The sequence below is a fragment of the Pomacea canaliculata genome, linkage group LG3 (assembly GCF_003073045.1).
Source record: "Pomacea canaliculata isolate SZHN2017 linkage group LG3, ASM307304v1, whole genome shotgun sequence".
Taxonomy (NCBI): Eukaryota; Metazoa; Mollusca; class Gastropoda; order Architaenioglossa; family Ampullariidae; genus Pomacea; species Pomacea canaliculata.
Genome location: NC_037592.1, coordinates 33,638,077 through 33,649,939, shown reverse-complemented (window position 1 = coordinate 33,649,939; position 11,863 = coordinate 33,638,077). Strand labels below are relative to the sequence as shown.

The 11,863-nt window shown below is 41.3% G+C and overlaps 1 protein-coding gene and 1 long non-coding RNA gene across 4 annotated transcripts; both read right to left on the bottom strand.

Moving 5' to 3' along the window:
- Positions 1–2,015: 2,015 nt before the first annotated feature.
- Positions 2,016–4,301, bottom strand: LOC112560704. The gene is made up of 4 exons (XR_003098574.1): positions 4,157–4,301; positions 2,900–3,133; positions 2,513–2,710; positions 2,016–2,101 (listed from the first exon to the last, which is right to left on the bottom strand). It is a non-coding gene; the product is annotated as an uncharacterized LOC112560704 (long non-coding RNA).
- A 1,155-nt stretch (positions 4,302–5,456) lies between these two features.
- On the bottom strand, positions 5,457–10,522 carry LOC112560206. 3 transcript variants are annotated; one of them, XM_025231861.1, is made up of 3 exons: positions 10,370–10,522; positions 7,278–7,702; positions 5,457–6,742 (listed from the first exon to the last, which is right to left on the bottom strand). In XM_025231861.1, exons 2-3 carry the CDS (start codon positions 7,676–7,678, stop codon positions 6,490–6,492), a joined length of 654 nt encoding a protein of 217 aa, XP_025087646.1. In that variant the 5' UTR covers positions 7,679–7,702; positions 10,370–10,522; the 3' UTR covers positions 5,457–6,489. The 3 variants fall into 3 exon arrangements, with proteins under 3 accessions (XP_025087646.1, XP_025087647.1, XP_025087645.1); XM_025231862.1 differs by lacking the exon at positions 10,370–10,522 and adding an exon at positions 9,390–9,566; XM_025231860.1 differs by lacking the exon at positions 10,370–10,522 and adding an exon at positions 8,853–9,332.
- Positions 10,523–11,863: the final 1,341 nt, after the last annotated feature.

Genomic DNA, 11,863 nt, shown 5'->3' with positions numbered 1-11,863 from the left:
TTCGCTGACGTCACCCCTGTCATGACGTAGTTCACTGCTTTTAGCTTCTGGAGACCTGTGCACAGTGCGCGCTCTGTAGACTTCATTTCTCGTGTGCGGCAAGTAGAATATTAGTGACATGGTTCATGTCTAGAATTCAACATTCACTATTTTTTTTTTCCTTGAAAAAAATCACAAAATATTTTCCTTTGTAATTTTCACAGGTTTTGAAAGGAGGGAAGAAATAAGTCTACCCGAAAATGAAAAACAAATAAAACGATTAAATTTGTAGTCTTAACGTGCTAAAAAGTTGCATTATAAACTGTTCTCATTAAAACAAATACCTATATAGCCTGTAAAATATTAACGATCAACACTGGGAACCAATTAAATCTATTTCCTTTATTTCTTATGGAAAAATTGTTTCGGATAACAACATTTCGGAAACGAACAGCTCTCCAGAACGGATTAAGTTCGTTAACCGAGGTTCCACTGTACACCCGTTTCTTGTCTCTGCAAGATTTATTTACCATAATTTATACATTTATTTTAATTCTATAGACGTTGAATAATGGAGAAGGCGGTCCGGTGCCTGTCACCAATACAGTCCTGGGTTCAGCTTTATAGGGTCGCATATGGCCTTATAGAAATTAATACTGTAATAATAATAATGATCATTATTGAAGAGATGGAGATTTGGAGGAAAAATCCGTTTCTATGCATCGTTTCATCCTCAGGAAGAAAGGTCTGCAGTCAACAAAATAAGGGGGAGTAACCTGTTTGATGCAAAAGTAGAATCTTTGACGTGTTATCTTTTCCTGAATGTTGATAACGCATTTTTCGGTAATAATAAGGTGCTTGGTGAACAAAAATAGAATTATCAAAGTAACCTATTCCTGAATTTGAAGTTTCCTATGCACTCCGAGTATTCAATTTCCTTTTCTTTCTCTTTTCCTCTTTCTCTAACTCAATCCCCACTTTTTCTCTGGTCTCTTTTTATAACAGTATTCTGTATTCTTATTATTAGTTTTTTTATTCACTGTAAACAATATACAAAACATGCATGCCATTAAATGCATTCTAAAACATCTTTCACTCTTGAAACACATTCACTCGATATAAAGGGAAAATAAAGGTAGATGGAGAGGTAGGAAATATCAGAAGTGTGGAAAGAGAGAGGGAAGAAGAGATAGAACTGGTGATGACATCCCAGCTTCTTCTTCTTGTGCTCATATTAATATTTCAGCATATGGCTTCCTAAATGTCTCACATATAAGTCTTAATTATTACTTATTATGCTATGATTCCTGTCTTTACTCTCCAATCTTCAAAAAAGTGTGTATATGTGAGCAGGCCCGTTCTTACCCTCAACGATCACACGGTTTTACTAAAGTCACATATCAATCAAAAGCGCGGGCCCCTTGAAGCAGGCAGATGCTCGTCCGCCTGCCCCTAAGCACGGCTCTGTATGTGAGATACAATTACAGATTAAAGACATGCACATTTTTTTTAACTGTAATTTTTATAGATTGTCATATGAAATAAAGCGGTTTCAAACGGCACTAAGTTTTAAAAGAAACCTATAAGCACACGACTTTCTCATGTGAAGAAGGAATATCTCTTCCCTCTCCCCTTGGCGATCCACTTCCCCAGTTTTAACATCTTGGCGGACTTAAAGGCAAATAAACGTAAATTTCGAAGGGTGTGACCTTAATTTTACAGAAATAACCAACATAAAAAACAACATTTTATATAATAATGTAATTATATCTATAATGAATAAAATAACAAAATAAACAGCAAGTCTACATTAATGCGTATTACAGGCGGACCGTGACGTAAGCATCGTCTGCTGACTGGTCAGGCGTGACAGAGATGCTGTTACTCTCAACGCCCCCTTCCAGCGGCTGATGACGTGTTGTTTTGACCAACTCATCGTCAGCTACGTAAGCAGTGTTCGAGTACTCGGAAGACAACGTGGGTTTTACGTCATCAGGTTTGTTGCCGCCCTTTGCCTTCTTCCGTGCGGCTTCGTACTCCTTATCTCCCTTGGCCTGTTGGTGGTTGTACAAACAGCACAGCATCCCGATGGCGGCGAAGCAGACGGCTGCAGCTATGGAACCTGCGGTCAAAATGATGTCATCGTGAGGTTTGACGAAGAAAATACGTCCCCACAAACATCACCACTCACAAAAAGAGGTCAAAGCCGCTACGTTACTAATTATGACCTAATTAACACACCTAACTATGCACTCTTACAGGCCATTTTTTTTGCCGTTTTCTGTTCATGGTAAATTTTTCATTTTAGTATTATCTCTTATTGCCCTTATTATCTCAAGACCATTTGTCAAGCTTAGAAAATTCTTTCTCCAAGCTCAGAATGTCATTAAAATGTCCTTTCATTGTAGCTCTTTAACCTTCCTCTCCCAGAGGTTAAGTTAGAAAAACAAATTGCAGAGGTCTGTCTTTGATGAGATCGGATCTCGAAAACCCGCAAGAAGTTAACAACAAAATATAAAGAAAAAAAATCTACCTGTGATAAGATTGGTTCTGTACTTAAGAAACAAGTCGCCCCAGTAAGGTCCATTAACGTTGATGCCATGTTGAACCGTGAGGTAGCGGTCTACCGTGTGGATGTAGATCAGACAGTAATACACCCCGAAGTCCACGTCATCCACTTTTCTCACGTGCAACACTCGTCCGCCCTCCAGCACGGCCACCCGACTATGATCTGCAATTGTGATCATGAGAACATCTTTTAAAACAACAATACGTTTACGTGTGTGTGTGTGTGCATTTATGTGAACGTGGGATAATGACAGAAGCGAAAGAAAAAGAAAAAAAAAATTCTTAAAAAAATGGAATGCAATTTTCTCGGAAAATCAAGTTATGGAAAGGAGTGAGAGATATAGAATCTTACTCGTGGTCTCGGTTTGAAGAACCTCCCCGGTTGGTAAAACCCACAATCGTCGAAAATCTCCTGGCTGGACAGTCGAAGGTCAGGATCCTTGGATGTCGCGGGGTCACATGTGAAGTTGACGGAGGTATCATAAAGGACGTTTATTTTATGACCTCTGCATTTCTGAACCGTTGTTACGGCTGCTGTCAATACGATGAGGAGAGCGATCTTCATCATCACTGGCTTTTGAAAAACCTTCAGAAATATAGGAAATCACACACACATACAGGTAGTGAAATAAAAGCCTGTCTGCTTGCCCTTCCGCCTGTCCATCTATGTTTGTGTGTATGTTGTGGTGTGTTGATTTTCTGTATTCCCATATTGTAAAGGCCATTCTAAAGCTGGCAAATATTGTCAAATGTTTGGCGAGGTTATTTGTAAAGGTCACAAGAAACCAGTTGCCAGGTGTAGTATGTGCCATTGTGTATGTTCATGTTTGGCTCTATCACTTTAGTAACAATTTTTTTTTTATGAATGAGCAAAGCTGAGACTGTTGTTGTACAGGAGGTCACAAAAATATGACCATGACCATGTTATCAAAACATTCAGTTGCTAGCAGATGTTGCTACTTTTATCAGTGACACAAGTTCACTAGTGATGACACACACGGCGTTTTCACTCCTAGGAAGCAGGTGAGGATGGAGTTGATCAATCTTCAGTACACCCAAACTCTTTCTGTTTCCTCATCTTACAACTCTGCCCCAGGACAACAACAAAAAGTCACGCCCTTTGCACTCTCACACACTCACACACATACACGGACAATGTGCAGAACACACACGGATCAGACAATGATCAACACGAGACATTTTGTTCTGGTGTTGAAGTGTTTGTGAAATGACATGGAAAATATAATCAAGGATTATAAATGTAAATATGAATGAGAGACATATCCGCAATCGAGGCCGTCATGTCTAACAATCTGTCCACCGCATATCAAGTATCAGGATAAAGTAGAAAAGGATGATAATGAATTATCGATAACGACACGATTAGATGACTACACTTGTCGTGAAGCTTAGTGGACACGTGTTCACTCCACACGTGTTGATCGGACGGCGTGTTCATCACTATAACGAGGGAAGTGAGGAAACTAATAAAATATCTGAGGAAACCCTCTCCCGCCTAAAAAAAGCTAACAAACTGACAGGTAGACAGAAAGATGAATTGAGAACATTCGGTTGTAAAGCATTGTCGCCAAGACGTATAGGTACCTACCTTCTCACAGCTTCCTTAGAACATTAACTGTGTGGCTCATTAAGTTTGAGGTTCTTCCTTCAGTTCTTGTGGTTGATTCGCAGCCTGCAGCCAGTCTGATGTTCACGAGGCTTTGTCACGTGATTAGTCACGATTGTCTGGGGACCTGGGGAAGCAGGTGGGGACAGGCATTAGTCGCGATTGTCTGAGGACCTAGGGAAGCAGGCATGGACAGGCATCAGTCGCGGCCATTGGTCACGCCACCCAGGTGCTGCTCTGATCGTGCCGCCACAATAGTTGCCACATATCCATGGTGAATCCACTTACCTGAAATAACTGAAATAAATCGGTGTCAGAGTTCATTGCATACGGTTAGGAACCTCGTTTTTCTGTAGGGAATGGGTAGGTGAGGACAATGTGACAGTAAACACACAAATAAATAAATAAAATACAGCAGAACAGACTGAGCAAGCGACATACACACAGAGGTCAGCGAATATATTTTTTCTATTACATTCTCGAATAATAATGTGTGCCATCTCACCAGTTCTCAAATACATCTTGGGCAGATGTTCTCCTCACGTTACTATAGTTACTGTATAATTTTTATTACCGCTTTGGGATACTTCAAAAAAAAAAGAAAAAAACGCGTGGCAGTCATGGAGGAGAAAAGTTTTGTTAATAGAAATCCAAGAAAATTTATTTTTTAAGGAACAAAAAGGAGAATATTTTAAAAGATTCAAAAGCGTCAGATAACATGATCGTCAGTTCCTTGTCTTTCTTCATTGTGAGGTTTATTGAAAAAAAAAAAAACGGTTATAACTGTATATCTTTGCGATTTGAAGTTCTCAGTGTTGAGACCAATAATTACCGACCAACGAGCAAACAACAGTTCTACAATACATTATTATTTATCTACCAAAAATTATAGAAGAGTTTGGGCCTTATGCGAACAAGAAGTAGTCAAATCATCGGCGTAGTCTCAAGTGATGACAGAGAGAAGGAGTTAATAATCTGTCGTCCACTTTATCTGGCTGATGAAGACTTTGAGATGTTTCTGTATTTCTCCCCTCAAAAAAAAGTTGAATGTTCCTTTCGTCACTATTGTAAATAACATACAGTAAGTGGAACATCTATAGCATTGATACAGCACGGAGAAATGCACTTAAAAATCCTCCTCCTCCTCCTCCTCATCCTCATCCTCATCCTCATCATCATCATCAACTAACCTACATGCACACAGTCTACACACACACACAACATACATGAAGAGAAACAGCAAACTACTGACTTTCACACATATTATAACAATGCAACAAAGTTTCTTATTGAAAATTTTATTGAATTACATTCCTTTAAAATATAAAAAATCTGTTTAGAGACTTCTGGCTGGACATCTGTAATCACGTACAATACTGATGCATGAAGACGTTAGTTCCTCATTTATCCATCACTGCTCATATGGAACACCATGACTCATACTCACCACTCAGTAAAATAACATGAAACAATACATCACCTATAACGGGAATACGATATGAATTTTTCTGAGTAAACAAATAAAAAACCCAGTTATTGATGCTGGCTATCCCAGAACGATAACTAAACAAAGTTTTAGCCTGTACACACAGAAACCACTTGTATTTGTCTCGTACATTAAAACTTTTCGTAAGGTATTCTTCTTACATACTTTGATAAACTGTATAATAAACTTGGCTTTGATAAGTGTAAGCAAGTGAAGACTCTGATAACCATGGAATAATGTCTCCCTTCTGTACAATAAACTATTTACAAAAATGTTGACTCAATGCATTTATACAAAATAGGATTTTCTTTCGGGCAGCCAGTTCACTGAGAAGGTAACAACACACATTACATGTATGTAACAGGTTACATGCGGGATGTGAATATGGGGATGCCATTTGTAGAACTCATATCTGTGTATGAGAGGACAAGTGTTACCATGATCACAGGCCAGTCGAAAGCAAACACAAGCACACACATCTTACACTCATCTCACTACTTCAAACAAAAAACAAACAAACAAACAAGAAAAAACACCGGCAAAAATTTGCATAAATTTCTCATCTATTCTATAGGAAAGATACTCTTAATACTGGCAACAACATCATAACAACCAAGGCACTGATTTCTCCTGTATCAATAATGTGTACATGAAACAGCAAGTAAGAAAATGAAAGATGTTTACAAACAGAGCACGTTTACGAGAAGATTATCTATCAACAGACGAAGAAATACACAAAAAGAGGAACAAGCAGACGGGGGCGCGAGGTAGACGGTGTGATTAACGTCACAGCCTGTGATCCGTGATCTCGTCTGCTTCTACATTTCCATCAACTGTCGCTGTTGTCGACGAGGTGGTTCCGTTGCCAAACCGTCCTGCCTTCATCTCCACCTCGATGTCGCCGGCGAATCCCTGGTTTCTGCGGGACTTGTCTTCTGCAGGGTGGACGATCTTCAAAGCCGTCCTTCCTCTGTCTCTGGGCCTCGTTGTGCGAGCTGAACCGGAAGTGCCAGATGACGCAGCCCCCACCCACCACAGCTAGCATGACAGCTGCGGCGATGGCACCAATAATGGCACTGTGTCTGCAAGGAATGGCAGTCAGTAAATTACTGACAGTCTAGTGAGGTAACGTAGCTTAAAGGGCCAGGCCAGGCAAAAACACGTGAGTAACTGATTTTTGAATGACTTCTGCTCCAACGGTTTACTGGAAATAAAATCGCTTGCCGACAATCTCTTTTAACACAATTGCTTTGTGTCGAAACATGATGGCTTGACATGTTTCCGTACTCTTGTGCCAATGAAAACAAATCGATGACGATGTTGTGTTTTGCCTTGCCTTGTCCTTTAAATTGATTAATAAATTAAAGCAGACTAAAGTATTACTTAGAAACTTGCATGAACATAGATAAGGGAAGCCAAACACAACAAAAATGAAATCAGACTCAGAAGTCATTGACCTTCCAAACAAAGAAAGGAAGTAAGGCAATGGGGTCTGCTTGCTCGGTAGATTTCTTTGCTGGAAGAACATCAAATAAGGTCAGTTTCTTATCTACACGATGATAGAGGTTAAGCAAGAAATAGCTCAGAAGATATGAAGCACAATAACGATCAGCCGACCTGTACTCAGCTTCTAAGGCGCTGAAGTCCGCGCCATCGATGTTGACCCCCCACTGCGTCACCATGACCTCACCAGTACTGGCGTTGATCATGACGCAGGTGTAGTAGCCAAACTGGTCGTCGTCCACTCTGGTGATGTTCAGCTCGTTGGAGCTGTTGGGGTTGACGAACCTCAGCCGGGTGGGCAGCCGTGACTCGTCCGTAGTGTGGTCGATGGCCACGGCGTCCGGCAGGATCCAGAACATTCGGACGTCTCGCGGCTGTGTGACGTTGTCCGAGCACTTCAGCACGCACGGCGCGTAGTACCTCACTTTGATGTCCTGCCGCTCGGCGTCAGCGGAGTGTGACAGCATCACGATGACCGTTAACCCTGCCAGGGCCAGCTCAGCGGTGCGCAGCATTGCACGGGTGTGGATCCTCCAAATCTGAAGAGGAGAAAATAAGAAAGGGAAAACGATTGTCGGTCTACGTGTCAGCGACGTGAAAATACGGGACGTTTACGTGAGGTTGACGTGAAAATTCAAATCATCTGCGTTTGAGAAACGTGGTAATGCGAGGTTACGAAAATACGAAATGTTTGTGTTTAAGCGACAAGAAAATGCGAGGTTTGTGTTTGAGAGACATAAAGGAGCTTTTCGAGAAACTTCTGTTTCACAACGTTTGTAAGTAAGTGATCCGGTGACGTGAAAGAATTCAAAAGACATTTCCTGACTCCACTTCTTTTTAGCATACGACAAAAACATTCTGTCGCCCAACTGACAAATAAATAAATAAAAAATAAATAAAAACCTTCCTGAAGTGAAGAATCACTCTATCAAGTTAAACATGTACACGTGTGTAATGACCGCGTGTGTGATGATAGAAAAGTAACAAACCAGGCGATAATGAAATTGTGTAACAACTTCTCGACATCTTTTGTTTTCGGCACAGCAAGAGCTCTCAAAGCCGATATTTACCACAAATGTGAATACAAAAGGTTAAAAACAATGGGTTTATGTCCGGCAGGCCTTTTTGTTTTTGTTTGTGACACACACAACCACAGGCAAGCCGCTACTTTCCGACATTTTGCATGAAAAACAATATCTGTTCGTGACTTGAGCCTCTGTCGACTTTCATAAAGTTCATTACCGTTTAGCTAAACAATAAGTTTTAAATAGTGCGTTTGCTAATTTCGTTGAAGTTCTCCTTTTCTGTCAACGGCAATGTCTGATGTCATGAAGCAGATGTGAATGCTTTTGGAAACAAAGGCACCTGTCTCTCTCGATTTCGTCTGCTCTCGTTTGCTCCCTTTATCTTTCACTTTTTAATGTCTAATATTTGCTTTCTTATAGAAGAGTATGTGGTCTAATTGTTTTTTTATTTTTATTTATTCGTATTAAACGCGACGTATGAAGTTCAGGAAGTGCCTCCATGTCCTCCAGATGCACGCCACACATGTGTTGTGATGTGCACGATATTATTCAGTTTTCGACTACCCCTCTGCAAGGACACAAAGACTCAAAAAGATATCTCTAAGCCCCCTATTGTGAACACCCTGCACATGTCGGAGGCCAATGAAAGTAAAACGCCACTTACTTGCAGTGAAAGATGGACAAGCAACTCTTTAACCAATTCTCTCTCCAGACTCCGCACACAGCTTCCCACTTCTCATTCCAGCGTGATCACACACACTGCTGTCTTTGTATCCACGCCGCAGCGAATTGTTTATTCAGGTAGGTCATGCCGTGACCCCGCCACTGTGTGCAGGTCAGCCCTTGACAAGGTGACGGCCAAGAGACAAAAATTATGTCTCCAAACGCTCGACACGTCAAGTCGCATGCAAATGTGTCCGTTCATCTGTCACACGCTGCTGGCTGGTGAGAACAGTTTTTTTCTAGAAGTTCTGAGATAGGCAAGACTGTGTACTTTTCAAGCACAGGCTCCGAATGAATAAGAAGATGAATAATACATCTTACCTGTGGGTTGTTGTTTGTGTCGTGTCCGTGATTAACGATCCTACCATGACGGAGATATCAAGATAAGCGAATGTCGTGTGTTTACTGCCATATACATTTGGAATGAAAAATAATAAGCAAAAATTACACTTAATTAACGCAGTGGTGAATGACTCACAACAGATCTTGTCTCAGATTTCACTGATTTCGACGGGAATCCCTAGGGTCGAGTTGTCATGCCTGTGAACTACGCAGCAAAGTGACAGAGTGACTAACTTGAACACCGTGCTGCCATTTTGTTCATGTATTTAAATCACTTTTAGCCGTCTATTCATTTTTTATATTATTGTATGTTCCCCTCACTCCCCTCCTCCATGTTGTACATCCTAGGTCATGTTGTCACAAGTTGTATCATCTCTTTTCCTAGCTTTCCTCCCTTTTCCCATCCTGCTCTCCTGGATCCGGGTTCACTTGGTCTGGCCGAGATCTGTCTAGCTCAAAACTTTGTCAACAAGCATGATAACGGCTGAAAAGGTTGGCTTATCTGAAACTGATATCCCTCCTCAAATATTACTTCTCTCTACCTTTTCAGAAAGATAACCCTAGGTAGATAAAGGCTGTGTAACATTTTCTCTCGATCACCGACACTGCGTTGTCATAGTGACGTATGTTTGACAAACGGGACGAACGAAGGACAAACAGATGGGGTAGGTACCTCGTCTCCGTCCTCACCTGTAGCCTTATCACCGCTTTATAGTAGGTTAATACAATGATCACAAGACTCGTCGATGAAACCACTAAATATCACGGCAACTATGAACTCCGTGTTCGTGTGCATACGTGCGATGAGTCCTGCTTAGAAAATAAAAGAATTAATAAAAAATATTTTTCTGCTTAATTTCTTGTCTGGCACAATGGCACTAAGAGCAGCAGTTTTTCATCATAAAAAACTTTCTGAACCGGACACATACCAACAATGTCTGGTAATATTTTAGATGAAGTAGTATAATAATTTCCCGTACAATAGCAACATGTTTGTCAATAAATGGCCAGTGAAAAAAAAAACAACAACACCAGCGGAAGGATGATCGAGTATATTCTGTATCCGTTACATCTGTGGGAAGGGCTCGAGTGGATACCAAGAAGAGAATCACGTACCTCCAGGACGTAGACTGCCGGAGTCTCACGTAGACGGCGACTGAAGTAACAATGGGAGGTCAGTAGAAGAAGGGATGTGTTTACCTGACCCTTCTTGAGATATCACACCCTCGCTGACATGTGTTTGGTCTGTTTTGTGGAGCTCAAAATACGTGTGTGTAAGATAGAGAGAGTGTGTGAGTGCATGCGGGTGTGTGCAGGTGTTAATTTTGTGCTGATGACTCTCGCTTTCTCTTTCTCTCTGTCCTGTTCCATGTAGTGTCTTGTTTTGTAGTAACGTAGGACTGTAGCCTTTTTTTTTTTTATCTTTTGAAGGCGAAGAAAAAAAGCATGACTTTTTTTTTCGTTTTATCTCCTTTGTATAGAAAGATTTGTGTCTTCTCTCTCTCTTCGTCTCTCTCCCTCGGTTAGTCACATGTATCATGCAACCGCACTTGTAGACACACACATTGTCACACAAGTGTACGTAACATACATAGAAAGCAAAACACACACATATATATATATACGAACACTCGTATGTGTATGTATATTCCCACACATATATAAGTACACGTACTCGCACATTGATACTCAGATACGCGAACACATACACGCAAACACCTACACACACGTACACGAAGAGACGGATACACGCTTAAACACGCATACGCGTTAATGCTCAGATATCTGGATATGCACACGGACTACATGTACACATACACACAACCCCCTCTCAAACCTATGCGCCTTCACACATACATCTGCGCACGTTCGCACACGCACACTCACCCATCCACCCACGAGCACATACAACCCACCTTTCTCTCCCCCTCACACACACACACTGAGTTGCTGTTACTAGGACTCAGCCATCACCGACACCTCACACTGTTTGCCCGACGTTGGCCAGATAGCCTCGCTGTCAGTCACCTCTCTCCTGATGATAAGTCCTGCCCCTTCCCAGCATGCTGCAGTCTTGTGAGAGGCTCACCTGGTGGCTGTCGCACGGCCTGGCTACATACCTGTGGGAGGGTGGTGACCTTCACACCACACCCGACCCCCATACCCTATTTTCATCTGCAAATAAACGAGTGCACGCGGGGCGTGAAGTGAAGCTTCTCCACCAACAGTCAGTCCACATCTGCTTCAGCTCCGCGCTCTGACACCTGGGATCATGTCCACAATTTGTGTCTGCCTGCTATTTCCGACCAGAGCATCCAAGCTCATTACCAAAAGTGTCTGATTTTCTCGATTAAATTAACTTGTGGATCCCTTCTCTCCCTTCATCCACCACCCCTCCAACACTCACCCGTGTTCACAAAATGAAGCTTTTACCTCTACACATCCTTTTAATGAAAGTCACTAGAAGTAATAATTAAGACAGCAATCAATAGATAAATAAATAAGATATCGTCTATTGCAAAAGAAATTAAGAAAATCAAATAAAATTCATAATTACCAAATTAGCAGTCAGAGAAAACCTGCCACCCTCGCCCCTTCACTAGAAAGATA

Bases quoted from the DNA above. Each gene is read 5' to 3' on its own strand.
- LOC112560206 (XM_025231861.1), bottom strand. From the start codon at position 7,678: ATGCTGCGCACCGCTGAGCTGGCCCTGGCAGGGTTAACGGTCATCGTG. The intron at 6,743-7,277 runs GTCGGCTGATCG...CATTCCTTGCAG, and splicing joins GCCTTAGAAGCTGAGTACAG to ACACAGTGCCATTATTGGTG.